Source organism: Aspergillus fischeri, genomic scaffold, assembly GCF_000149645.3.
Source record: "Aspergillus fischeri NRRL 181 1099437636247 genomic scaffold, whole genome shotgun sequence".
NCBI lineage: Eukaryota > Fungi > Ascomycota > Eurotiomycetes > Eurotiales > Aspergillaceae > Aspergillus > Aspergillus fischeri.
Genome location: NW_001509772.1, coordinates 2,618,943 through 2,646,880, shown reverse-complemented (window position 1 = coordinate 2,646,880; position 27,938 = coordinate 2,618,943). Strand labels below are relative to the sequence as shown.

The following is a 27,938-nucleotide window of genomic DNA, read 5'->3' as shown; positions in this document are numbered from 1 at the left end:
GTCAGGCCCTTCGTAAGGAGGAACTCCTCGACGATCTTGGTGTGCTCAAGATAGTCAAAGGCCAGCAACTCCAGCGCAAACAAGAGCTGGAGGAGTCACTGAAAGGCCTTTAAGAGTAGTTCAAGGCTGCAGATGCTGCTTTTAATAAACTATAACATACATGATAGGGAACTTTTAGCCATTATCAGAGCACTGTCTAGGTTGTCTGATTTACCTATGTTGACACAGACTGAGGAAATGTTAATAAACCGCGCTTATGTCTTCATTAAGGTCCGTCGAATCCGCTGCTAGCAGTGTCAATATCGTCAGGTAGATTGTTAGCCTTCTCCATGACACCGCTGTGTTTACAATCTGCTCCCGGAACACCTAGAAGTGATCATAGATACCTTTGACCAGCTACATAAGGACGAGAAACAGCAGCAAACCGAGATCGAACAGCTGCAAACTGAGACTGGATGTCAGACAACTACCGCCTCCGAGCCACCATTCACTGAATCACAAGGATTATCCCTCACTGAATCGCGTGGACCAGTTGATCACAATCTCATCGGTGTGCAACAGACCAAATCTGTTAACTTCTGGTGACGTATCTGTCCCTGATTGACAAACACTGCGTCCACACTAACTCAAATAAGGGCCAACCCCAACAGAACGATGGTACTTTCATGTGTGATACATGCAATAAATGGCGGAAGTCTCATTCCAGCGTTCCTCAGTGACCTGAAGTAGGTCTCTATAACCGCGCAACTTACTATCCCCATGTTGTTTCCATTTTTGCATTCTCTTTGGGTCTTTATATCTGATATGATACGCATACTGTAGTATGATTGTGGCAAACCTTTCCGCAACGCTGACCTGTACTGGGTCTTATGTTACAGTTCCCACAGGCAGCACCTGAGACGGCTTTGCCGAAGCAAACTCCATCGCGACAGATCAGCTCCTAGCATTGAATGGCCTGATTGGAGGCTGTGTGAATTGGCCTGGAAACTTCACGAGTCTTCGTGCAGAACAACTGCGAGCCATATATCGTGCAGCAGAATGATATCTGTCTCACCATGGCAGCTACTCACAATATCACCCTGACACAGTTCCTCTCCTGGAATCCAAGTATTGATCCAATCTGTGCCAACTGGGCAAATCAAATTGGTCATGTCATTTGCGTCGGTAATCCTGTGGGATACCTTGAGCCGACCGACGCTTATGCCACTTCCGCGACCGTAACGACTCCAGTGGCTGTTCCTACAAATGCCATGAATGGATCCCAATCTTATTGTGCGCAGTGGTACAATGTCAGCGCCGGGGACTGTAGGTTCTTCCTTTGTTTTTCCACGGAACGGCAGGGTGACGTGGCTGACAAGCTGTGCCTGATAGACTGCTCGATGACTGCCGTTAAATACGGTATTACCTTAAATGATTTCTATTTCCTGAATCCAGAAATTGACGCCAACTGTACCAATCTTTGGGCTGGTATGCTCTCTGCTCCATGTACTTGGTTGACCTCAAATTGACTGCTCACTGCGTTTCGACAGGTCAATCATACTGCGTCCAAGCCGTTGGCGACTATCCCAATATCCAGGCTATCTTACGATCACACCCAAGCCGACTGCCTCCATACCGTATGTCACAAACACCAGCTTCGCCTGGAGTGACTTTCCCACTGCGACCCCTATAACATACAACTTCACATCCACTGTCTCCTCATATCCTCTTGCCAGTGGATCTCTGGAGAACTGCTTTGAGGAGTTAGACAACAATTACGGAAATATTCGCTGCTACGAGGCTGCGTCCTTGTTCGAAGTCAGCATCGCCAACTTTATCCTATGGAATCCGAGCGTCCTCAATGGCCAGAACTACAGCGTCACGGGCTGTACCCTGCAGAATGAAACCCGATATTATGGTTCTTACTAAAATCAATCTCGTTAGTTGTTTGACCAGCTATACACTAACAAGCAAAAACTGATGTCATGACGTCTTGCGATCCAGTGGTCCCTGCCAGCACTACCTGGTATCCCCCAACTCCGACTAATATAACTAGTAATGTAACCAATGATTGTCTGGACTGGTCGCTTTGTTATTCAAGGTTCTGACTACTCAAATCTTTGGCTAAATACGTCGCTAAGGAAACTTTCCATTTCCTCTGTCGTTTCTTTTGAGTCCTCTCTCTCTCTCTGTGTGTGTGTGTGTGTTTATTGTTTGCTGTATCTTGGGGAAGGGAACGGGGGGCAGCGATCATTGCGCTCTCAGCTGTGTCTGACTGTACCAGTATTGTGTTATTGGACCTGGCTGGGAAGATGTCTACTACGGCATGTCGGACTCAAACACGACGACATCCATCTCTACTACTGTCCCAACGAGCAGTAGCGCTACATCTACGGGCCCTCCTGGTCCAACTCAAACCGGAGTTGTGGCAAACTGCCAGCAGTGGTATGTGGCCCGGACTGGAGATACGTGCTATGACATTGCGGCAACGTATGGCATCACGCTGGACCAATTCTACGCCTGGAACCCCGCCGTTGGGAGTAAGTGGAAAGCGTCTTAGCCCCTTTCCTACACAAAAGAACTGTGTCGATCTGACATATTTCCCAGGTGACTGCTCAGGCCTGCGAGCGAGCTACGCCTACTGTGTCATGACTCCAGCAACCTCAAGTACCACGATCCCCGCGACTAGCATTACCACTAGCGCCACTCCTCCTGCGGCAACACAAGCAGGTATCCCTAGCAATTGCAATGCATACGCGGTTACTGAGTCCGGCGACGGATGTCAAGTCTTTGTAGACCGAAATGGAATCACACTGGCTGAACTTTGTAAGTCTTTGCTGTCCTTCCATCCATGTTTAATTCAGAAGTGACTAACCGCGGTGGAAAACAACCCGCGATAGATGAGTGGAACCCGGTGTTAAACAAAGACTGCGAAAAGTAAGCCCTAGTGCATGTCTAAGGACGGCTTGGACGTTTGGCTAATTGCTCGGTTCATATAGTTTCTGGCTTGGAGAGGCATACTGCATTGGTGTATCTTCCTAGTCTGCGAGGCGAATGATTTGCCCAAGTGGATGTTCATGAGAATCAATTGAAAGGATGGTTACCCAAGCTGAATCGTCACGCGTGATTTGTACTGTGGGATATACCAAAAGAGTTGAGTGACCATAGCAGTGATCGATAATCTTGATATCTCCCATGGCACGAGGACCCTAGTTGCATATGTATAAAATATTGTAAAAGAAATAGCCAAGAATGAGAATGATAAGAAGATTTTCAAGAAGTAACCGTCCTGCCTATCAGCTTCACCTCTAGGCTTGATGCTATGCCGGTGTGCTGGAAAGCAGCATCCCTCCAAACCTGCACAATACATTCATCCGGTGCATATCCGGCTAGGGATAGGTCTGTCCAAGTTACAGTTGCAACTTTTTCTTTTACCTGGTAGTCAAAACTGTGATCTATCAGACCAAAGTGACACGTCAGATTCATATATTGGAGCCGTGGCATGCGCTGTGCTGCCCTTCCAGCTGAGATATAGAATTCCTGAATAAGTTTCACTGACGCTTTTGAACGCAAAAATCGTAGACGTCGGTCCCCGGGAGGCGGCTGCAAATAATCTGGCAGGACATCTGGCAGGATTGGTCGCTCTGCCTCATCAACCTCAGACCCTACATCTTCATTAGTGTCTCGTTCAAAATACCATTCTCCAGAAGGGCTCGTGGCTCGATAGTCGAGGCGGAATATAGTTAGTTTTGGCCAATATGGAAGCTGTACATTCCGGTCATCATTAACAGGCCAGAATAACTCTTTCCCTACAACAGCATCACTCAGAGACAATGATGTAAGCTGCTGTGAAAAGTTCCGTAACTGAGCATTGAAGAGGTCCTCAAGTTTCCCTTCAACAAGGTCGATGGCTTGAAAAGCCTCATTTCGTGGTGTCTCATTATAGAACACAAGGTCATAACTCTGCACTGATGGTGGCAAGATATGAAACGAGTTCGCAAATTCTGTAATAACAGGGGTCAGCCTAACAGATATATAAGGGGATAAGATCTTACCATCCCGGTTGCGCTTGCGGAGCTCCTGATCCCGTTTTTCGTTATCCTTTAGGGTCAAATCCATATTCTGTAAACGTGGCATTTTTGACGCAATGATAGCAGTTGCTGACGGTCTAATCAACCGTTCAAATCTCAACCCCCCAAAGATAATAAGTTAGTCACTGCCATCACAGGCGGAAGACTTCTGAGGTTTTCCTCAGATACCTGAAGGTAAGATCTTTCAAATCTCCGGTCCAGTAGATCCTCTTCTGGTGTGTGGCGAGCTCTCTTGAGGCGTTGTCTGTCGCCTCTGACAGGGTCGCCAGGGGACTGCGCCTGAATGGATAGTTTGATTCCTCGATGGTTCTCTGGCCAGGTTGATAGAATCTGGAGGACTTTTTGCATCGTTTGGACAAAAATTTCATTATTACGACTGTGTTCAGCAGCTGTCTCGAAGTAGGCACGCGCCTTAATATCATATGGTTCAAGATGGATTAGGAGATGTAGTTCCCGAACGTATATTTGTCTTTGCTTATTGCAAGCAACAATTTGACAGAATTCCTCTAGCCGCTGGGGGCTGTTTAGCTTAAGAATTGCAAACGTGCGTTGCTCAATGCAGGCCTGCCACTCTCGGCTAACTGTAGCATATGGAACCAGAGAAGAGCTTGTTGAGACATCGAGGTACGAAATGACCAGGGAGATGATTTCCAAGGGCAGACGATATTGCCGCATAATGTAGGACACCGCGAGTGTATTATGTTGGTTGGCGCCTAGATCGAATACGGAGAAAATGGTGTGGTATGGAAGAAGGTGAAGTCGTGTTTACCAAAGTCTCCAAAGCTACGGAGCATCCAACTTTCTAACCAAAGGCCAAGCTTCGTGGGTCCCGTGGGCGGGCATCTAACCAGGCCCGTTTCGGAATCGCCTACGTATTATTGCTGAGTGGTGTATTTTGGAATAGAGTTGATGGGATAATATATCCTGCAATGGTGGCCTTCGCGGGGGGATCTTGCACAATCAAACACACCATTACCGTATCAAGAATGCAGCTGTCAACGGCGGCTTGTTCCACCTCGCAGCCCGCTTAGCCCGTTTCACAAGCAGCTCTTTCTACGCCGATTGGGCAGAGGATATATGGGACTGGAGCGCAAAGTCGCAACTGCTGAATACTGATGAGTGGTGGGTAAATGATGCGGTGCACGCGTCCCGCTGTGGGAATGTACTGAGCGAGGCTGGATCATTGTACAACCTGGGACAATACATTCGAGGCACCGCATATATGTACAATGCTGTGAGTCCAGTAGCCCTGAGCTCTGTCTCTTGACATGGCATGAATCTAAGAGCGGGCAGACAAATGCAGAAAACCCCCAGTGGAAGACAAGGCTTGATAGCCTGCTGGAAAGAATTTTCAACACCTTCTTTGACCCCTGGCGCGGCGACGGCAAGGTTCTGGTTGGTTATGATGATTACGGGACCAATGGTGACGAGTACATCGCTAAAGGTCTCTTCGCGGCCGACCTGGCGTTTGTCACCATGCTGGCTCCATACACGGCTGCCGAAATTATTCCTCGCCTGCAGGCATCGGCTATCGCAGCCGCGAGACAGTGCAGCGGAGGAGACAACCACAAGATTTGCAATATCCACTGGGCTCGGAATCGACCTCAGAGCGCGTGGGATAGCGCTGAATCTATGGAAGAGCAGATGAGTGCACGGCGGTCATCTCTGCCAGCTTGGTTGTGTTTAAGAACCAGTCGTTAACTACGGGGACCTCGTCCTATAAAATGGACCCGTGGAGGCCCATGGTAAAGCATGACCCCCACCGGACTGAGTCACATTGGCGGTCTCGGGCATTCCTTGTCATACTTTTAGGAGGCCTTTTTCTGACTTACAAGAAAAAGCGGAAGATCTATGGTTCAGATGACGGTTCTTCATCTTTACAGGTACTTGATATGGGAAAAGATATTCACAATACTTAATTACAGCCCTCCATAGAGAGATGAAATGTATACTGCTGAAGAGACGAATATTAGTTGTGCAGATCAGCTTTCTTCAACTACATATGGCTGCCATCCCCGTCAACCACAACCGCCACTCCACAAGGCTAGGCCTCATATTAAGAAGCTATAAGACACTCCAGAGAATTCATAGACGGCAAAATAAAAGCATTAAAAAAACATACAACAGATGAGATAGGCCTTAAGTGGTTGAAGCAAGTTTTTGACCCTTTTTCTAAACTGCATTTAACCGGCGCGAAACGGTTACTTATTCTTGATGGTCATTCAAGTCATCTAAATGCTGAATTTGACCATTTCTGCAAGGAGAATGCACTTACCTCTCTTTATATGCCTCCACATACATCTCATCTTCTTCAACCACTGGATGTTGGTGTCTTTGGGCCACTCAAACACGCATATGGAAAATTAGTTGAAGACATAATGGCGGCTGGAAACAACCACGTTAATAAAGAGGATTTTCTATACTTATATCCTTCTGCACGTGAAGCATTGCCGTTCAGATAGGACAGTAATCCACTGATCCCATCCTCGAGTTTTTCCTGAGCGTGGCCAAACGCTCTTAGCAACTTACCGGTCCTTGCAGTATCCAACACCGAAACTGTAGCCTGAGGCGTAAGACCAGAACAAAAGAAGGGAGATAGGATTGATTCGGTCGACTTTTAGGTACATCAAACAACATCACAAACAGGAGGAAAAGGCAAAGATCAGTCAAAGAAAGACTAGGACACAGTCAAACTTTTCGAACAGGAGGAAGACAAAGTACAGATAGGACTGGATCAATCGAATTTTAGAAGCGACGATCAACACGTCAAACAGCAATCGCGAACTGTTCACCCAGACCAAATGGTGGATGCGATTTGGGTGAAATCAAATCGTCGCTGGCTTCGGCCCGACCAGAACCAAAGTTCTTCAAATCCCACTTGTCCACCCCCTCAACACCCTTGAGATCGTCTCCAAACGCCTGGAAGAGAGCGGAATTGAGCCTCTCATACTCCGTATAGTCCTTGGGCCAATTACCCAGACGCTCCACCGCTAGCTTGAGCAAATGCAGGTGCTGCCGGACATACTTGCCCGAATCCTCCGGTCTCTCGCCGGGACTACGCGGTCCGTACTCAGAACCAGGCGAGCTCGCTCCTTCCTCCATCGCCGGTGAAGCCAAGGAGGTGGGATCAATGAAGGCTCGGAGCGCGTTCTCGTGCAGTGCCGCGGCTTTCTTATAGTACCGGTATGCGAGTTCGCGGCGCTCCTTTCGACCCTGGTATCCCTGGGCCACGCTGGTGTACATCTGGGATAGGAGCACGGTCATCTCATCGGTGCTTGGGTGCTGGGGGCCATGCACACGGGCGCAGTTGTATACGATGTCCTCGGCTAGTCGGATGGCGGCCATGTACTCGCCCATCAGATACCGGGTAATGACGAGCATGCGTCCCAGCGCGAGTGTGTATGTCGCCTCCTGCTGCGAGGGCGGGTACCGATCGCGACTGTTCCAGAGCCCCGTGAGGAGCCAGGCGAGGTTGGCATAATCGCTTTGAGCGTCCAAGATCTTGATCAGCTTGTTCAGTGTCACGAGGTCCAGTTGGGTGAGGTCGATGTTGGCTTGCTTGCAGTATCCCAGCGTTGCGCTCATAATGGTTCCTGACACGTTGAGCATTTGCTTTCTTGTCGCTGCCTCTGGACGCGGCTTCAGATCCTGCCCAGAGATAGCTAGACCCAGATTAAAGATGAGTCTAACGACGCTCAGTGAGGAGGAGAATCCATTGTGCGCCTGAATGTACTTGAATGTGGTCACAGCCAGGTCGCAGGCAACCTGGTGGTCTCGTGTGGCGAGGAGCTGCGTCACACGGCGGTAGCATGCGATGGCCACGGACCGCAGCAAGTTTTTACTGGCATGCATGCTAAAGTACTCCAGAAGAGTGTCGATAAAGGCCTTGGCCTCACCGAAGCTCACCTGGACCTTTTCCTTCTCGCTCGCGATGAAGGAGTTCGCGACATCTTCTACAAGATGGGCGGCCATCGACTCCTGTCTTCTGGCGCGAAGAAGTCCATACAGGCGAGCAGCACTGCCTAGCATGGCCTCTAGTGTACTGGACTTGGAGCGAGCTACTGATCGGTATCGCTCAAAGTAAACGTACTCAGCACACAGAGCCGAATGAAAGTCGCTTACCGTGAGCGAGCGCTCTTTATGTTCTCGAACAGCGTATTGAAAATGCGCGAGGAAGACCAAGCTCCGATGGCCACCAGAAGGCAGGACGAGATCCATGGCGCCGGCTTCCTTGATCACAATTTGACGGTAGAGCTCCTCGGAGAGCTCCTTTGCCCGTTCGGCCTGATCCATCGCGATATAGCTGGACGCAATGGTCTGGGCGGCAGCTGCGAGTTTGGTTGCAGAGGTTTCCTTCGAAACAATTTGGAGAGTCGCTCTTTGGAGCAGCGACACGGCTGTTTGCGTCTCCCCTCGTTTATTATATAGGGATATCAGCTCCTTCATCTCAGACAGGGAGTTCTGATGGGCCCATCCGCAGGTAGACTGTACAGTAGATAGCCGTTTCTCTCGGATGGTGATCACTCGCTGTACCTGCTCGGAGGTCATAGATTCGACACTTGCCGACGCCATTGATGAGTATTGCTCTTCGTGATAAGCATCCAGGATTGCCTGGAGTTCTTCTTTGTCGATCTCGGCATCGACGGATTGGGTACTGAGGAGTTGTTCGCACAGTTTTACGGCTTCGTCTTCGTATCGCTTGGATTCCCGACAGATCTCCAGCAATGTGTTCGTAGACTGGATGGTGATCGAGGCAGTGGCTCCAAATCTCGTCTCACAGATGTGGCGATACTGAACTGTCACATCGTGTATAACATGGAGCTCCGTGTGTGCCATACGCAAACATTGAGTGTACCGCTCATAGACTGATTTGACGAACTCCGGGTCTCGAATTTTCTGGTTAATGTTTGGCTGTCGGAGGGTATTGAACAAGGTTTTCCAGTACTCTCGCGCTTCGGAGTAGCGTCCCTGGTCCAAAAGCTCTGTCGCTACGATGAGAAGAGACTCGAAAGCGTCAGAGTGACAGGTGTCGGACTCCTTGTTCAGGATCTGGACGATTCGGCGATGGTAGCCGACGGAAGCTGAGCGCGGCTGTGTAAGGTCCGCTAATGTCCGAAGTTCTTTGAGGACCGCAGGATGATCTTCTCTAAATTTCTTCGTCAAATCGTCCAGTATATCCTGATGGATGCGGATCAGCTTGTCAGTGTGAGATCTACGCTCATACAATTGTAGAAGATCCCTTGTGACTCGCTCTCGCAGCTCATTTCCAATAGGGCGGCCTCGCCGGATGCTGTGATAGAGACGAAGGGAGATGTCCTCCATTTTTGCTGAACGGCCTCTGACGCGATAGCAGTTCCTCAGGCGCTGTGCCAGGTGAATGCAGTGATCGACGTTCTCCGACGGAAGCTCCACGTCTTGGATTGATGAAGTAAAGAAGGACGGCCAAACACGGAGCAGAATCGCCTTCAGAGCTTTCGTTGCATCCTGCCATTGATGCTGGGACAAGTACATTTCGACAAGACTCTGAGCCGCTGTGATGGAAGAGGAGCTCGCGTCAGATATACTGGAAATGATTTCTTGAGAACTCGACTCTGTCGTCGTGGACTCGGACCAGCTTGCTGTCTCCTCTTTGATGGACTGCACCTGGCTCTCAATCTCACTGTACAGAGAGGAGTAAAGGTATGAACTCGTTGTTTGCGAGATAAGCTCATCGGCTTCAATGTCATCTGGAGCAAAACTTGTGCCTTCCTGAACGCAGGGCTTTCGGCCATGAAGCTGAACGAGCAACGACTCATCGGGCTGGTGGGACATAGGCTGCCGCGATGCCGTAGTCTCCGTGAGACTTGTTTCCAGTGAAGCTGCGATTTGCTGCGCCTTGTGCTCTTCCTTGATATACTTCAAATGCTCCACGAGTTGTGTCAATGTCGAAATGACAATCTTACTATTCTGTCCATACTGCACCTTGTAGCATTCTACAAGGAGCTGAAGCATCTCAGTCCGCCTTATCATAATCTCCGTCCGTGACTTGGTGACTTGATTGGCGGTGCTTTCGAGGAAGTCCTGGGCCATCCTCCTGGTGATGACGTGCTGGCCGGAGAGCGCTTTTTGGCATACAATCGCCGCCTGGTAGAAGATATGGCTAGCTTCAGTAGGAACTATATCCCGTAATTCGCGGTAGAAGACTGCTTGGCAGATGATCGCCTGCTGAGTTGCCGGATGGTCGACGGTGAGTGTCTGCCGGTAGAGGCGAGTTTGAACTCTGTGCAAGGACAGCAGCACCGGAGTTGGTTTTGCTTGCCATACAGTCATTTCTAGCAGTGGTACAACTGGCTTGGTGGGGATGAATGGCGAAATTTCCTTTCCTACTGTGCGGACCTGCTGATCTGTTTCAGTCCCCAGCGCGCTTCTCGCGTGATCCACCCAGTACCGCAGGGCGAAGTCCAGAAGTGGGAACCGCTCCAGGAGCCTGGACGTCCTCTGTGGGCTTATTGGAGTCTCAGACAGCTCATCGTCGTCTGTTATATTCAGCTTGACGTAGAGAAGCAACCTGCGGACGAGATCCGTATGCCTATCCCCGACGGCTGGGAACAGTTTGCCTTTGTGGACGGTGTCTATGATGGCTGCGCGGATCTGTCCATGTCGCAAGGAGACAGTGTTATTTTGGCAGAAGACCAGAGACACAAGGGGTCGCAAAAGCGAGAGCGGATCCGCCCCTGCCTCGGTGATCGTGCTCTTATCCACTCGAACAGACGAAAGCGCAGACAACTCCCGTAGCGTCAAAGGACGCGTGGCAGTTGCGAGCCACATCACCATTCTCTTTGCCTCGTCCGACACTTTGGAGTCTAGTCGATGAACGACCAGATCCGTAATAGAGAGCCCTGCCTTGGCCAACGCGTCAACGGTTTTCAGGAAACCATGCCCGTGAGGCGGGTTCTCGTCTCTGATCCTTTTCGCGGCAAGCTTAGCCCACAAAAAGGAGCCATTGGCAGCCTCTGCGATCTGGGTTACGCTGATCTCCTGCTGTGCTTCGGGCAGCTCCCCAAATGCCGAGCAGCTTTGGAAGATCTTCCGGACGACTGCGGCAACGTCATCGAAAATCAGTTCTGGAGTAACATGCACTGCAGTCTGGGTAGGGGAGGTCTCCTGCTTCTGTGTGCCGAGAATAATCAGCTTCAGGTTGGACGCGTTCGAGGTCGCGTCTCTGAGCCGATTGACCAGAGCAGTCTGTCCACAGCTTGCTTCGTCTGCTCCATCGACGACGAGGACGAGTTCTTTCGCACCCTTCAGACTGGCTTGGAGGGCAAGTCCGAGCGAATGCCAGAGGACATTATCGTACTGCTCGTCAAGAGTTGACTTTTGGCAGCGGCCATACGCATCTGCGAGAATTTCATACAGCTGCACGTTGCCAATATGTGCCGAGAACAGCTGATGAAGGATGGACTTTGCCATTGCGCATGGAGTCGTACTGGCATCTATGCGTGCATCTGGACAATGATTAGCGTATGATTGTTAGAAAATAAGTCCTTGGAGCTGCAAGGCAGTGTTTGACTCACTGATCGGAACAAATATGGAGCTGTACGTGACGCCCCCGATAGGATATTGCAGGTAGTCATTGATCACCGTCGCCAAAATGGTCTTGCCAGCTCCCGGCTTGCCGCAGATGAACAGGGTCTTCTGATCGCTCTTAAGGAAACCTGTCAGATACGGTGCCATCCATAGGCACGTTGACTCCTCCCTTTCCTGGGCAAAGTGCGCTGTGAATTCGGTGATACTGCTCAAAACGGTATCTTCCGGCTCGAGCCAGTTCTTGATTGTCTTCACTTGAGTCACTAGGGCCGTGTGTTAGCATCCAGCGTGGCGGACGCGCAACAAGAGAATGAAAATGATACCCTTATCCTCATGGAGACCAGCCCCCAACAGCTGATGTCTCCACATCATCTCCGATACATCCTCACACCGAGCGCGAAAACTCCCAATAGACGCATTGAAAGTACTATAGATATCAATCGAGACCGATCCCGTGGCCAGGCTGCCAAGGGACAGATGACAGTGGCTTGCGACCCCGACAACCAAGGTAACCAGGTCCGCCAAAGCGAGGATCAGCTGGTCTTTGATGTTTTGCGAAACCGTGAATAACTCCGTTCGGTGCAGTAAATTCTCCAGACTGGTCGAGCAACGATAGAAAAAACCAAAAACATCCAAGAGAGCACTAGAATTTTCATCTCCCAACTACACGGTTGACATTAATATTCTTGCCCCTGGCTCCTCGGTAGTAAGACTCACCTCAAGAAGACTCGCGCAGTGGATGTACGCCAACTCAGCTGCCATATGACTGTCCCCCTCAAAATGCTGAATTGCCGAGTCAAACCTATGCAGACGCTCTATAAACAAGCGCGCCCAGACAAGAACTTTATCATAACTACTACCCTCTGGAGGCAGCTTTCGCATTCGCTCTGAGCGGATCCATTTCTGAATCGCCTCATAGTCCGCGCTGATGATGTTTGATGAGGTCACTTTACCACCGCTCCTACGTCCCAGCGATTGCACAAGATTGGCGAGGGTGGAAATGCCCTCGCCGCTGGACTGTTGCGCATCATGCTGGAAGACAGTGGATTGCATTCCGTCCCCTGTGATGCCGGGGACGCGCCGGGCATTTAGAAGTAAGTCCGAAGATGGGGCCTCGAAGGGGTGGTGAACGTGAGCTTGAAACGAGGTGGCCATTACTTCTGTGTTGAGACACTACACCTTGAGGTAAGTTGTTTGTATGGAAATGAACATCTGTCTTTGAATCCGAGACAAAATGAATAAGAACTCGTCTATGAGGTATGGCGCGTGCGAGATGCATTTTATACCTCTGTAGCATTGACCTGTGTAATATATTGTATGTCAGTATGATGTGCTTCACCCACCATATCAGCCACTAGGTCTAGGTATTAATGACGTATCCTGTATCCTACATAGGAAGACTTCTTCGTAGGATTCAGCAAAACTAGTAGGATAGAATGGAGGCTACCTGAGAACGACCCCTCCAAGGTAGTGATTTTTCTTTCTTTGTTTTCGGTATGACCAGTTCTAGACAGAAGTGGCGGGTGTCGTGGACTTGTGGTTCGCTAGCATACCTCCTTGGTAGACTTTGGCTAACGGTGGCGTGTAGAGCAAGGGTAGTGGCTGTGGGACTCGGGTTTGCAGTTCGAACTTGGGCAAAGGGTGGCAGATTCACCAGGATACAGCTTCATATCCATTTCTTACGTCCGCCCTTTTTTTCCTACTTCGAGGGTTGTTCATTTACATCCATCCATATCGGATTTCGTATCTCAATCTCAATTGACCTGATACCATAGCGCCATGCAATCTATCCTATGATGCTTCGAGATCTGCTTGGCCCGTAGTGAGTCAGGCGAATAAAAAATTCCTCTGATGTACCAATTCCTCAAATGGAAGATGAACGGCTCATAAAATAAGGTTCACTTCAGCGTGCGGGAATATCCGCATGCAGTATGTTACACAAACAACACCAATGCCATGGGTCCAAATCTTTCGCCCCGCATATCATTGTGATTTCATATTGAACTAACTTAGTGGATCTCTCATCTCCGTATCTTAGTCAACGACTTGGATGACAGAATCTATCTTCGTCAATGGGCTGAAAACGTACTCGCCACAGTCTTTGTAGGTGAAATAACTTCCCAATGTATCATGTCTGGGGGCAACCTTGAAGATTTGCCACCTTGACGGCCGTCATCCTGTCTTTACCTTGCAGTATAATTCATGTATCAAACGACGAGAAAGCCGCGAGCCTGGCACAAATGGCTCCTTACCCGGGGTGGTTAAAGTGCGTGGATCGCCCGCTCGCCCCTCTGGACTGCGAGTAGGGTTCTTTGGGAACTTAGATGGGTCGAGCAGTCATAAAGGGCGTAGTCTCCACCAGAGTCGGGCTGCCTGATGGGCTGAAACAGGTCGAGGGTCTGGTTCATTTGACGTACTGTTAGCTAGCTAGCTAACTGATCGCAAAACATCAGCTACTACCTTTTCTTTGCCTCAGCACGTCTAACTGGCGAATTGCTGTGGAAGATGTAGACTACCGGTATTATGTGGATGTCAACATCAGTCCAGCATCCTGTCGACGGATTATTTCTCCAATCTATTCCAACCGCAGGTGTACCAGGACCAATATGCCTTTTGTTAGTCGAGAAAATGGGAAAGGCAAGCGGAGTATGCTTCGGGCGTAATCTTCTGTCATTAAGCATGAAGCGCCTGCCCAGACATGGGTTGAGCATTGGGCGTCAAGACGTCAACTGCAAGAGATGAACATTATACATACATCTGCTCAGCGGATCCGTCATTCACAGCTGCTCGGTTACGCGTACCACACGGGAACTGAGGCCAGCCAAGCCCAAGGTTGGCCGAGTCATGAGTTCATGGAACTCATTCCTAGCCTTATTCTGGAAGTGATGAATATCCCAAACTCAACATCAAATCTTCCAGCTACCGCCAGCCCACATTACACAATATGCCTGCAAGGCTATCATCAAATCATGTTCATCCATACCAGAAGCCAGATAGCCGCATTTACAATGACAGACAAGACTCCGCGCGATACCACATCAACAGCCAGCAGTGCCTGCAACACCAGCAGCAGCAGCTGTGGTAGCCCATTGACTGCCCTTAATAAAGGTCTAGCAACCGCATTATCATTAGCTGCAGAAGCCCGTGGCCATAAGCGTGAATATCAGGGCCGCCTTCCAAAGCCAAATTAAGTTACAGCCGGTCACAGGTTGTTGCGAGTAAAGCTTGATCATATTATCTTGTCCTCACCTTAAAGTGTACAATTTCAGAACACAATCAGCTCTTGACATTTTGGGGCTTTGCTGGTTATCTGCCATGATACTCAGTATCACGTCATCTTAGCCGTCCTCACCTTCATCATCCCGGAGTCTGTTCCAAGTCAACGCCCTCCGCTAAGCAGTTGAACATCAATGACGGCGCGATGTATTGGATTTGGATAGTGAAGCTGTCGAAAGGGGAGCCGAATTGCCCAAATGCCAATATGCCAACATCTTGATACCTACCGACGAACTGCATGGAAAAAGTGAGGCAATACTTTGGAGTTTGAATCCCAGGACTTGAAGAAAAGGTCTAGCAGAACGGCGACTCTATAAGAATTACTCTACCATGACCCCATTTCAGGCCATGCACCGATTGATTTGAACGGCCCGGTGACCGCGAGAATTGAGCCCTCATCAACAGAGCACACGGCCCACCCCCTTAAATGAACACAATAGATCTCGGTGTAGTACCAAAAATCGCGCTATTCACCAACATAGAGCTAGCTCAGTGACTTCGCTTTTTACCTGCTTTGCAAAGTAGAGTCGATAAATAGCAAGACAGACACTGTAGGCGAAGAATAGAGCTGCCAAGTGAGGGAATAGCAAGAACGTGAAGATCATAATTAGCTGCGTGTTTTGTTTCCTTTTCTTTGTTGATCTCTGGAGATCATAATTATCTATCCTAAGGGGCTTCAATAATGTCTGACGCTGGACTTGTAATAATTTCCTTTAGGTTTATAGTGGGAAGCTCAGCTTGATAATGAAAAGTTGCTGACTTTTCTGGTTTCCTTGGTCGTTAGTTCTTCAATGGGTATTCTCCTGCCAGTTTACTTATTAGGATATTTAAGAATCACGGTTCCTAGAATAGATTGTATCATACCACACCCTGAATACTCTATAATAAAGCCCCTTGGGGTTACTGAATGCAGTGAATGAGGATGCTTGTTCAGTATGTACATAGGACTCCTCCACCCGGCGATTTCTTTGATCCCGACGGATTTCCTGTTGCTGAGCTGGAGCGAATTGATGATGGATGGGCCAATACCTAATCCTTGTCTTGGCTTAGAGAAAGAAAATTGGTCTTGAATACCGAACGTGCTGTGCACTAGGCAGGCACCATCATTACAAATATCAATAATTAAATCTGTGAGTATTTATTGGAGTACATCGCTCAGATTCGTTAGATACATCATCACCAGCACCATGGCAACCACCCCTACGGCCAGTACAGAAGAGGTTTACCTGTTCAACCGCAATGGCTTTGAAAGGCAAAGGTTAGAGGCCTCCTTTCTATATCCTGATTGAACCTTTTTCTCATTAAATAACACATTTCAAGGTTGAATAAGCAACATGAATTGCTTCTAAGCCTCTGCAACGGGAACTTGCTCCATCCTCATATCCCAAAAGCTGCCATCGGTAGACTCGCAGACATCGGAACGGGATCAGGGTAAGCGAACAATCCCATCAAGAAAAAATACCCACACTTTGGTTGGAATGGATTTTGTCCTGATTAGGAAACAACCAGGATCTGGTTAGACGACATCGCTGAGAAACTCGAACCCGACCTCGAATCAACTTCCTCCCTCACAGAACGGGAATATGCCGGGTTTGACATATCTGCTGCGCATTTTCCAGCGAATCCAAGACTGATACGTGCTATACCGTCCATGACATTTTAGAGCCGTTTCCAAATAAGTTCCATAACCCCTACGATGTGGTCCATGTTAGATTGATGGTGTTGGCGGTCAAGAAAGATGATATCCGGGTGGCGGCTATGAATGTTGCTGCATTGTTGAGTAAGTTTTACCTAACCAAACCCCACCCCTATCCTCCCTTCTCCCTTTTGGATAGAAGAATCTCTGGTTGCTTTTAATTTATTCATCTGATTTGATCTTCTTGGAAAAGCCCGGTGGTTTCTTCCAATGGGAAGAGATCGAGACGCGAGATCTCTCTTTCAACCCTCCTTCGGAAACCACGACCAAAGTCAGAGAGATCATGCGTGCTTCCTCTATAGCGTCCGAACTCACGAATGCTCCGTCCATTAAAATTGAGCAAGCCTTCAAAGAGCTGGGGCTGGTAGACGTCATCGTGGAGGATTATAACTCTATCAACAGACTGGACCTCGTCAATCATGTGCGGGAGTGGACAAAGGCCGGCGCAAAGGCTGCATTATATTATGCTCTACTGAGAGGTCAAACTGTCAAAAATGAGGAAGAAGCACGGAGCGCGTCTGCTCGACTTTGGGAAGCGTATGCTGCGCAGATTGATGGGGGGGGGGGGGTTGTGCCCAGCATACCGCTGAAGATGATCTTAGGCAGGAAGGTCTCTGGCAGTGCTTCTTAGGTTCTTAGGGTTCAGGACTGGGGAGGCTGCTCTACGGACTTAGGTTACGTACTTAGTAACTACTATATAGATAAACAGTCGAACTGCAGCTAGCTCAGCATGTCCAATGAACCTGTTTCGCGTTAGAATCTTTACAATTATGTTTGGAAGATAGTGAACTGCCTGTATTTAATCTATCTATACCTTATTCTCTCTGATATAGACATGATTGAAGATATAACTTCATGAAAGGTGAGCGGTCTTGGGTCTTTCAGATGGGGATGAACCGGGAGAGAAGTAGCCAGTCATATTAAATATTTGGAGAAAATGAGCAATGCCAATATCCCTACTTACCCTGGACATCATCTGAAACAGCTGGAGGCATTTCTTTGTGCTCCTCTACTCCAATTTTCTTCCAAGAGAAAGCCAAAGCTCAGCAAGGCAGCCACAGCAGCAGTAGCCGTGGGGAGAAACTATGGCGGTAGGCCAGTCAGCTTTGAATACTTTCAGATTACAGGTAACATAGAAACAATGGTACTCACAAAGACCTTGACCAATGCTTTATTATACGCGAATCGAACTCCAGGGAGCTGGTCAGCAGGTAAACATCGGCATATCCTGTAGCGCCAGCAGCTGGATCAACATTGGGCGCGTACTTTTCCAGAGCTGGCGTCAAGCCATTCTGGAAGATAGTTTGCGCCACGGAGATGGCAATGGACCCAGTCAGATATTGACACAAAGCAATAGCAGAACTGGCAATAGCAATGGAGTCGGCGCTTAGATATTCTTGGCTTGCGACGATGGGCTAGAAAATGCTGTCAGGCCTTGCATTGTGTCAGGTTCCATCCAGGCACCAACTACTAACCGTGTTCAACGCTGCACCCCGTCCGAACCCTGCAATGATCTGATAACCGATCCACTTTGCCTTGCTCGTATCTGCTGTGAATGTGGTCATGAGTCCGGATCCGACTGCTGTCATCACACTACCGATGATCGCCCAAGGGGGAACGTAATGGAGCTTGCGAACTGCAGAACAAGTTAGCATTCGAAGTCCACATTTCAAAGAGAGATTGGATTCACTTTACCAAGTGCGCCCGATGTCATTGAACCTAGGATCTGACTTATCATTGTCGGCAGCATCATGAGGCCACTATCGGTCGGCGAGGCTCCCTTGATAGCCTGAAACCATAAAGGTAGGTAGTAACCCACCATGATGGTGGCGCCGCCTTGCAGACCGGAGATCCAGCAGCCAAAGAAAAGATTCCGCTCGCGAAGAATATGAGGTGGAATTAAGGCTTCCTCACCCTGATGGATAGCCCATGTGATGAAGAGTGCCAGTATACCACCACTTCCACAGAGAAGACCAATCACTTTTGCCGAGCTCCAGGGGTAGGTTGCTCCACCCCAATTGATGGCAGTCAGAAACATGGTACAGGCAATGGCGAAGAGAGCAAAGCCCAAGAGATCGAGCTCTCTGGGAAGTTTGACGAGAACCGAGCTCATAGGTGGCTTGGTCGTTTGCTCGGGGACGCGGAGAACCAGCATAATGAGCATGGTGACGCCACCAAATGGGAGGAAAACCCAAAAGCCTAGGTATCAGCACTCGCTGGTTAGTATTTCATAATGCACGCACAATACGACCATACGCTGAAAAGAAAAACTCACACCAACGCCAGCTGACATGCTCAGTAAAGGCACCCCCAACCAGTGGGCCAACAATACCCCCTATTGCGATCATAGAGATTCCACAAGCTGTTACAAGAGGTCGAATCTTGGGAGGGGAGCACGCTGTCAGAATAACGACTGCTCCATTGAAAAGGCCTGAAGCCCCGAACCCTGCAACAGTCCGGCCAGCGATGACCATGTTGCTTGACGTTGAGAGCGCACAGATGAGGTTTCCGAGCTCAAAGATGGCCATAAAACCGACATACAGGTACTTTTGAAGGAGAAGAGTGAGTTGTTGTGGTATCTGTGCTCATATAGAGCGTAACTGAGGGAACATACTTTCAAGGGGAATAAAGTATACATCTTGCCTGCAAGCGGTTGCGTTGCACATCTGACCAGTCAGTGTCAGAACAGAAAAATAAATCTGAACACAGAACGTCGGAGGGGCATCTTACAGAGCCAGAAGGAAGGCCGAACCATACCAGTTCACGTCCTTAAAACTGTCAAAGTAGTTCGAGATTGTGGGAACGGCCTTGCGTTATTGTATCTGTGTTTAGTAAACCCTACTACAGCAAACACACTTCTATGGAAACTCACTGTTGCGACCACATTTATATCCAGGCCCAGGAGCAGCATTCCCACAATTAGAGCTGTGATGAGATTATACAAAGGAATCCCCCTCAGATAGGGGTATTGAGAACCCGATTCATCAGGACCACTGGCCGATGCTGGTCCATGGTTTTGAGCATCAGGCATCTTCTCCGTGTCCAGTGGGCGTCCAGCTTCAGCGGCACTTTCTAGCGCACAGACAGACATGACTGACTTGAATGTGTACCGTTGTCTAATCAAGGAAGATTTTGTAAAAGGCACGCAAAAGAATTGAGGGCCTTGGGGAGGAGTGAAGAGATGGTTGTGATGAGGTCGTGTGGGAAGGGGGAGGTTCCAAGGACCTTTTTATAACAGGGCAGGCATACAGCATAGTCAAAATATCAATATCACCACAGCTGATAACTCATTATCCTGAAAGTGATCATTGAGAGTGTGTCACAGATCCCACCATCCCTGGTAGTGTTTCACTAGCGAATCAGAGAACAGATTCCGCACAGTGCCCATTCGCAGCAGCATTCAAGGTCAATGAACTGCCCACATCCATTGGAGATGGAGATTGTTCGTGTAAATCAGCTATTCTGCCCATTATCGAAGCCCCCAGGCTAGTGGAATTCATATTTACATTCCCATAGAGGATGTTCCCCGATCAGGCTGAGCGCCGCATAAAACCAATTTTGGATGCTCATTCGTTTGCGCTATGCATACTTTGCTGCATATTTTAGTGCCTAGTTTAGCGCTTAAATTGATTAGTTAAGTTCAACTCGGGCCCTCGGCTGTGTTTACATGATCCTCCCACTGGTGTAAGCCTGGCGAGACTAATGGTTGTCCAGCATGGAGCCATCGGAAACAATGCGGTTCAACCATAGATATCGTTCATATCGTGATATATCAGCTATTCCACTACAGAGCAGACATTGCAGGCCAGCTAGATCGAATCTGACCTCGAATCCCGCAATCGAGGAGGTGCTGGTCCCCTCGGCCTGAAAGAAAGTACATTCAGTCACCAAGGTATTCGTTAAAAATTAATGCTACCAGCTACAAGTAAAGTCCTAGTTAACCAGCTGCTTGGAGATTTGAATGCCAGCAATACAAGAAGCAATCAAATATCTTTTCTATCTATCATCGCTCAACTCTTTCTTCCTCACAACGGGTCCCCATGACAATGCATGGATTCTGACTGCGTCATTGTCCAGCCGATGGCCCTTCATGCAAGAACAGGGAGCAACTTTGACAAAGTGTCGTCAACCAATTCTTGGATCGATGGTCCGCCCAAGATCTTGAGCACTGCCACGTCCATGGACACCTCTTGTGCAAACCATGTTCGAATCTCGACCGCGACGAGTGAGTCAACGCCCAGATCGATGAGAGGAGTCGTCTCGCCGATCATCTCATCATTCATCAAAGACTGCTCTTGAGTTTTGCAGTTAAGGCGGCTGAGGGGGTGCGAATTCGTTAGTGAATTGACGAATCCCCATGGAATGGAATTTGCTTACCTTTGAGAATTGCCGACATCTCCTCCGCGTCCTTGGCGGCTTCGAGCTGTGTTTTCACGGGCACTGTCGCCGTCTTCGTCGCACTGGGCAGTTTGACAGCGCCACCATCCTGAATGAAATGGCCGAACCGAGGCTTGTTACGCCATAGGGCGTCTTTGGACTCCGCACTAGTCATTGCCTGGACTCCGGTGATGATATTAGGATCGAGCTGGGAGTCGGGGCGACCGGAGATCACGGCTTCGGCGAACAGCTGATGGAGATCCGGTTCCGACATGATGATAGTGCCGGATTTATCCATCAGTCGGATTACTTGTTCACGGCTCATCGCGTTCTGAAGTTTCATCTCGCACTCGACATAGCCGACACCAAAGACCTGAGAGATGTCTATGACAGATCCCGCCAAATTGCGATGAGGCCGCTGTGAAATAAGCGCTTTCATGAACATATTGGCCGCAGTGTATGCCATTTGGCCCATGTTTCCGACCGTAGCGCTGATAGAGGAGAACGCAATAAAAAAGTCCAACGTGTTGTCAGGGAACATTTCATCAAGGTATGTCGTGCCCTCCACCTTGCATCGAGTGTTGGCATGGAAGGTGCCCAGATCCATGTTAATTAGACCCTTGTCGCGCAAGACGAGCGCACCATTGGCTACACCTGCGATCGGAGGCGCAGTTCGAAGCAGCTCCTGCCGGGCCCGTTCGAGATCAGCTCGGTCGGTAATATCTGCCTTCAGGTAGGTGACATTCGCCCCTTGAAACGCATGTTCCTCAACCCATTGAGTGTCAGCCACCGGGTTTCGACTGCTGAGGACAACATGTCGAGCACCGCGAGTAACCATGAAATCACAGAGTGAACGACCGAGATCTCCTGCCAGACCGAGGAGCCAATAGGTCTTGTTCGGTTGAAACAGGTCATTTCGGGTGAAGATGGGCTCAACCTGGACCGGGACCTTGGATTTGGAATGCCAATCGACGAGGCTCATAGGTTCGAGGACTCGCGTATTGCTCACAATGTGACCCAAAGGATACAATCGCAGTGGCATTCCGTCCGGAACACCATTCAGCTGGGCCACAGCAAACGCATTGTCATTCACAAGCAGCTGGTGAACACTCTTATCATGCCACCCAGGCCGCTGGGTGGATTCGCGAGCGCCTAACACAGACCCGTCATATTTTTCACAAAGATGAGGGAGACAGGCAGCGATTCTGCTGCCCAACGTTTCTGCACCTTGCAACGTTGACCAGTCATCGGACAGGTCGAGATACACCGATACATCTTTGGAGGGCGCTGCTCTCAGTTGGCGGTCAGGAGTACGTGGATGCAGCAGCAACCAGTTCCTCTTGAGCAACTGCGAGTTTGAGGTGGTAAAAACCACACGCGAACCCAAAGTGGACAGGTGACGAGAGAGCATCGACGCAAGCCCTGGGTCCGGTTCATGGACTACAAGAGTACTCCCACCAGGCAAAAGTGCAGCGATATTGTGACTGCATGAGCTAGTAGAGCCATAATACTGCTCCTTTCCACAGAGGTATACCCGCTAGAACAAAGTACACAAATAATAAAAGGACCTTTGTATACTCCATATTTGAATAGCAGCTAACGCCAGTATCTCTACTAATGCTTAATCTTCATGAGTGTGGCCCTGTTATATAGACTTCTGACACAGCTTTTTCGTATTTCGCGGGGGGTACTCTATAAGGTTGGCCAACGGGCAATGAATTTTGGTAGCTAAACCTCTTATATGTCCGTTGTGGTCGTGCATGAAAAGATGCTTGAGTATACTGACAGCTACAAAGGCCCTGCGGCAAAGTTGCCTCATATATCATGTAAAATGGCTCTTCTCGAAGACTAGATCTGCTAGAGGGGCTGCGTGAACTGCCATCTGTCTTACAGTTTCCTAAAAGAGATACATCTCCCATTCCTTCATCAATGGTGGTGCATGTCTGGCTTAGATGACCATATCTTATCATCGGTGGGTGCGCTCCACCATCCGACCAGCTTATGGTCAATAATCACTTTTTCTGCACATGAATATTACCCCCTTAGTGGTCCAGCTCGTTAAAGGAAGGGCATTGGTGGTTGCAATGGTGCTGCTCGTCCACCGCTGAGACGGATGCTAATAGGTCATTAGGAATATAAATCATTTCCACAATGTCCCTATTTTGTTTTGTGACTATCTTCCCATGGTACTTATATATAAGCCTTCGCGAAAGGGGCATCAGTTAAGTTCTAAACTCTAGCAGGAACTATGGTTTGTATAGAAGCAGGAACACGCGCCCTTCTTCAGTGTCTTGTCATCGAAGTCATAGGGCAGTCATTTTCCCTGAATACCACGCTCGGCGCTCTTGTGTATTAGCTGCTTTGCGGGGGATAAGGTTATGTTTGTACTATCCTATGCCTCATGAGATATGCACAAAAGCTCTCAGGCCCGGTGGACCAAATCCGCGCCATGGAGGGCCCGCACAGCGGATAGGAAATCCCATAGGGGGTCCTCCGCGTATCTGCGACGCGTCAAAAAATCAACAATCATTTCGACCACTATCAAGATGCAGACTTTTGGGACTGAAATTAGTGGAGACAGAAGCCGGAAAGCTGAAGTATCATCTGAATCAACGATCCGAATGGAAGTGCCTTTCGTGACTGCCACGTACATCTCGCCCAGCTGCATAACGCATGTAAGCAGGTAGAAGCTTAGCCAGATGGGGCTTTGTTGTGGTAACCAATATGGAACTGATGTCTTATTCCATCTCCGGGGGTCAACGAACCCGTACATGATTGTGTCATTATATCGAATTATGTCAATATTTAAGGTTTTCTTTGGTCTTCATGTTAGTATACGAGTAACAGGATGTGAAACCATTATAACAACAATGATGGCAATATTAATAACCTGGGCGGGTTTAGCGAGGCTTAAGTCCTAGGCACTCAAATGGGTTTGGGTAAATGAAAACAACGACGGCAACCACCATCACCTGTACGCTTACTTTTCATATGTACTAGCGGATGGAACTAGGCATAGGTTACTGAAATGCTTCTGTGGGAAGGTCCACATGACTTCTGAAATTTGATCTCGAGAAGATGTCGGGAAGGGAGCTTAAAACATAAGGACTGAAACTGTCAGAATTGACTGTCCATCAAGTGAATTTTAGCCGTCGGTGTTTCCAATGCATTTCAGTCCGGCAAATCATCAACTATCTGGAAGAGTAGGGAAACAAGCTGAGGAACAAGAATCCCAACTATACCATTCACAAGAAAAGCCGGAATCCCCAGGGGGCTAATGACGGTTGCCACAAAGCTGCTGATTGCCTTGGCAATTGGTTGGCTATTCTTGGCCTTCACCCAGACTTTGATTTGTGCTCGAATGAATGTGGGAATTAGGTCCCAGACCATTTCCACCAGCTTGTTAATATCCGGCAATCCGAAAACAGGTTCTATAACCCCTTCAAGAGAAGCAGACGCCGAGGAGTTACCATACGGGCGGGTACCGCTATACACAGTCTGGACGAAATGGAGAGACTTGAACCCGTTTATTGTCTCAGCTTGGTAGAGTTGGGTCCAGAAAAGGATACATTCGTCGTCCGTTGGCAGTGTCCATGCATCAGCGTCATCGGCCGCGGTGCCTGATTCCTCAGCTTCCTTCCACTGGGCAGCAAGGATTGCATCCTGTTGAAGACTGGGTGACAATTGTTCCCACTTCACACCTCCATGTTGGAGGACTTGAAGATCTGCAAACAATGTTAGCCGCGTTTATTTAGAATTAGGAAAGCTCGGGATTCCACCAAAGCAGGTAACTGTATCGTGTATCATTCCGACTGACCCTCAGACAATGACTGGGAAGTTGAAATGGCCAACGAGCGGAAGAGTGAAATATCTCTTGACGATTTTGTATGGCCTTTCTCTGCTCTTTATATGATGGTTGCAGCAATGCCTATGGGCTACAGGGAAGGAGGGGTGTACTAATTGTTTGGACTAACATCGGTTTACTAGTTGTGGCTAGCAAACAACATATAATCCGTTCTTTCCGATTCGGTTCGATCCTGTTGATGGTGACATGCAAAAGACATGAGAGTGAGGCAATCCGCTCGTTCAATACCACATTATCTTGAAGAACGAGGCGGCCAACCACATCTAAATCCCCTCTTCTCAATTCAGGCAGAGCCTGCTGATGATGGCTTGCAAAAGACATAAGCAGTGGCATGGGTATGAGTGAGGCAATATGCTTGTTCAATATCACATCATCTTGAAGAACAAGGCAGCCAACCACATCTAATCCCCTCTTCTCAGTTCGGGCGGAGCTGCTGATGATGGCCTGCACATAAGTTATGGTCTGGTGACATGGAAACCGTGAAAAAGTACGCTCTCAGAGGAAATCGGCATGGCTAGACTTAGGACTAATCCCTGTATTCAGTGTTGGGGAGCAAGGATCAATGTTTGCTCTAACAGCTGACGAGAGCATACCATGTACCCCTCACAAATTACAACCTCGTCATCCTCTATATAATCGATATTTGTCCTATATTCCGGATGAGGCCGCACCTTTGTCTAAGCAAGAACGCAAACGCACCGAGTTTTTGTTCTGAGAACAAGTATACACTTTCACTGCTTAGTATCAGCGAACTGTTTAAGTTGCTGCGAAAATGCAAAGCCACCCATCCAAAACTACCGAGGTCGAAGCATGGCAGGTACTTGCTGCGTTTGGTAATTCTCCCTCTGAAGGCTTCCATCGGCTGCATGGCAAAGAGTTCTGACAAGCACAAGATAGGATGGTGCTGATGAAAGCTGGCGCTTCCTTCTCGAGTCTCCCCGAACACCTCAAAGCTGGCCTGCCTGCCACAGCTGATGAAGACAGTACATACACGGCCAAAAACAACTTGACACTGCCAAACAGCGATGAAGCAAGACATCATCTCGTCCAGATTTATGAAGACACCACATTCAATTTTGCGAAACCGCTCCATCTGGGCCTGTTCTTTGACGTAGCGATGAAGCTTCAGAAAGATAAAATACCATCGCTCAAACTCTTGTCCAATTCTGTCTGGGGGAAGCTAGACAAGGACGCCAAGAAGCGAATCCATGACGATATTGACAAAGAGGACGGACCTGACAAGCTTGCAATTGCAAAGGAGATTTTCCCGGCAGTGAAATCTCGGTTTTCTGACAACCTTGCACCAAGTACCGTCAATATTATCGCTGCAGTCAAGGTGCCAGAGATAGTGGATTATATCATTGCCAACAAGGATTCCTTTAAGTAAATATGTGTTGATACACTGTCCTTCACTTCAATGAGACGGGCTGCCCAAATTGGCGAGATATACCAGAACAACGAGTGTCGCTACTTCGGTTGCAGTCTTATGTAACGGAGCCTTGCTCTACCACCGCCTTATTACCATTAGCACTTCCCGTTCTGACCCTAGCCATCCAAAAAATGAAGACACATCGGTCCAAACCAATTTCAGCTACCAGGGGATGATTGGTACTTCCTGTACCGTAATAGAAATTATATAAAGCGATACAGATGGAACGTAGCTGGTACTCCAGCACCGCTTTGTGCCCGTTCATTGTCGCCTAATGTAGAGGGGTGAGATTGTTGTGACCCTCCGCGTTGACAGGACCTTTCTTCTCGATGAGGAGCCGGACGATAGATTCAAAATCCATGCATGCAGTGATGTGTAGTGTAATGTTTCCGTACTTATCTTTTGCGGACACATCGCTACTATGGTCTAACAGCAATCTATCAACTGATGCTGAGCCTCTCCAGGAGGCGAGGTACAGTGCCGTCGGACCATTGTTGCACCGTGCCTCCATATGTATGTTGCTGGCCAACAAAGTTATAACACACTGCTTATCCCCTTGTTGGGCTGCAAGATGAAGCAGGTGTTGTCCAAGACAATCAGGGATCTCCAGATTGACTCTAGCCATCATTGCTGAGAATGCTGGGTAATCACACTCTCCTCTCCGTACTGCCTGCTTCAAATTCTTGATGGCTAAAGTATGGTTTAATCACTTACCTTGATGAGAACCGGAGAGGGTTATACACTCTGCGTCTCTGGCACTCCTTTCCTGCCTAGGGTGGGGCATCAGTCCATCATGACCCTGAACACTATATTATCACATCGTCTTCTATCTAGTCGTTGGCACTTCTTGCTGTTAGCTCCTAGAGCTGCGAAACGTCCTTCGTCCGTGGAGATTGCTAACCTCAAAGCAGCCTACATAATTGCACTTGGCATGGTAATTCCTTTAGTCTTCCCATCCTGATTAACCCCAGTTTCACAGATGATGATTAGATATCATCCCCATCCGCAATTACATTACTTAATTTCTTTAATAGAACAGCTGCTACCCCTTCACCACAGGCATAACTATCAGTATTAGCATCCCACATCTAATAGTGTCCTGTATGAGAGAGCATGCCAAGCTTGCTTTCTAAGATATATCTCATAGGCAAAAGCAGGAGGTTTGTTCCAGTGGTAATGGCCAATTAAGAGGTTCCTACCCGGAGAGCTTGAACTACTTGGTGAACGGCCACCAAGCTGGAAGAACACGTGATATCCAGTGTCATAGACGGACCATGCCACTCGAATATGTCAGGTAGGTATAACCTCAAGGAAACCAGAAAGGGAAGTGCATGGAAGAAAAGACCGTAACACTTTATAAAATTCTAGTATTTATACTACTGCCATCTTAGGAATATAAATCTTAAGAAAGCTATAAGAGTTATTTATAGTATAATAATACCTACTAGATACCTCTATATTAACTATATTAAAACTTACTTAGAATAATAGCCTTATAAAGACTACTTTAATATAGCCAATGTAGCGGGCAGGCCCGCTGAATGCTCGAACTCACTGAGCACTCGCGAACAGCCTCAGGCAGGCTGGGTCACGTGATCCCGTTTCTCCCTCGCACAGCCTAGTTAGAACCTCTTAGCGATTTCTTACGGTCCAGAATAG

General features: G+C 48.5%; 9 protein-coding genes across 9 annotated transcripts in view, besides 1 other annotated feature; 5 read left to right on the top strand and 4 right to left on the bottom strand.

The window, feature by feature from the left end:
- Positions 1-113, top strand: part of NFIA_041580 (uncharacterized protein) — a gene marked incomplete at both ends in the record, with an annotated part of 506 nt that extends 393 nt beyond the window's left edge. The window contains one exon of the mRNA XM_001266476.1: positions 1-113. This exon is cut by the window's left edge and continues 187 nt beyond it. Within this exon, the coding sequence (XP_001266477.1) occupies positions 1-113 (113 nt within the window).
- Positions 114-1,055: 942 nt separating this feature from the next.
- On the top strand, positions 1,056-3,021 carry NFIA_041570 (uncharacterized protein; the record flags this gene model as incomplete). The annotated part of the gene is made up of 6 exons (XM_001266475.1): positions 1,056-1,305; positions 1,372-1,467; positions 2,292-2,519; positions 2,587-2,805; positions 2,880-2,916; positions 2,979-3,021. 6 exons carry the CDS (start codon positions 1,056-1,058, stop codon positions 3,019-3,021), a joined length of 873 nt encoding a protein of 290 aa, XP_001266476.1.
- Positions 3,022-3,799: 778 nt separating this feature from the next.
- NFIA_041560 (F-box domain protein) lies at positions 3,800-4,745 on the bottom strand (the record flags this gene model as incomplete). Its single annotated transcript, XM_001266474.1, has 3 exons — positions 3,800-3,843; positions 4,035-4,101; positions 4,239-4,745. The coding sequence occupies 3 exons, from the start codon at positions 4,743-4,745 to the stop codon at positions 3,800-3,802; spliced, it is 618 nt and encodes a 205-aa protein (XP_001266475.1).
- A 254-nt stretch (positions 4,746-4,999) lies between these two features.
- On the top strand, positions 5,000-5,771 carry NFIA_041550 (glycoside hydrolase family 76 protein; the record flags this gene model as incomplete). Its single annotated transcript, XM_001266473.1, is given in 3 exon segments — positions 5,000-5,047; positions 5,056-5,304; positions 5,364-5,771. Coding segments are annotated over 3 exon segments (705 nt in total).
- A 419-nt stretch (positions 5,772-6,190) lies between these two features.
- Positions 6,191-6,514: a mobile genetic element.
- Positions 6,515-6,836: 322 nt separating this feature from the next.
- On the bottom strand, positions 6,837-12,791 carry NFIA_041540 (uncharacterized protein; the record flags this gene model as incomplete). The annotated part of the gene is made up of 4 exons (XM_001266472.1): positions 6,837-11,554; positions 11,624-11,899; positions 11,960-12,299; positions 12,354-12,791. 4 exons carry the CDS (start codon positions 12,789-12,791, stop codon positions 6,837-6,839), a joined length of 5,772 nt encoding a protein of 1,923 aa, XP_001266473.1.
- A 3,308-nt stretch (positions 12,792-16,099) lies between these two features.
- On the top strand, positions 16,100-17,239 carry NFIA_041530 (uncharacterized protein; the record flags this gene model as incomplete). Its single annotated transcript, XM_001266471.1, has 3 exons — positions 16,100-16,170; positions 16,532-16,692; positions 16,827-17,239. 3 exons carry the CDS (start codon positions 16,100-16,102, stop codon positions 17,237-17,239), a joined length of 645 nt encoding a protein of 214 aa, XP_001266472.1.
- Positions 17,240-17,756: 517 nt separating this feature from the next.
- On the bottom strand, positions 17,757-19,699 carry NFIA_041520 (MDR family MFS transporter; the record flags this gene model as incomplete). Its single annotated transcript, XM_001266470.1, has 7 exons — positions 17,757-18,023; positions 18,084-18,244; positions 18,304-18,807; positions 18,884-19,154; positions 19,223-19,274; positions 19,339-19,415; positions 19,481-19,699. 7 exons carry the CDS (start codon positions 19,697-19,699, stop codon positions 17,757-17,759), a joined length of 1,551 nt encoding a protein of 516 aa, XP_001266471.1.
- Positions 19,700-20,696: 997 nt separating this feature from the next.
- Positions 20,697-22,396, bottom strand: NFIA_041510 (beta-ketoacyl reductase; the record flags this gene model as incomplete). The annotated part of the gene is made up of 2 exons (XM_001266469.1): positions 20,697-20,902; positions 20,986-22,396. The coding sequence occupies 2 exons, from the start codon at positions 22,394-22,396 to the stop codon at positions 20,697-20,699; spliced, it is 1,617 nt and encodes a 538-aa protein (XP_001266470.1).
- A 3,352-nt stretch (positions 22,397-25,748) lies between these two features.
- Positions 25,749-26,237, top strand: NFIA_041500 (uncharacterized protein; the record flags this gene model as incomplete). The annotated part of the gene is made up of 1 exon (XM_001266468.1): positions 25,749-26,237. One exon carries the CDS (start codon positions 25,749-25,751, stop codon positions 26,235-26,237), a length of 489 nt encoding a protein of 162 aa, XP_001266469.1.
- Positions 26,238-27,938: the final 1,701 nt, after the last annotated feature.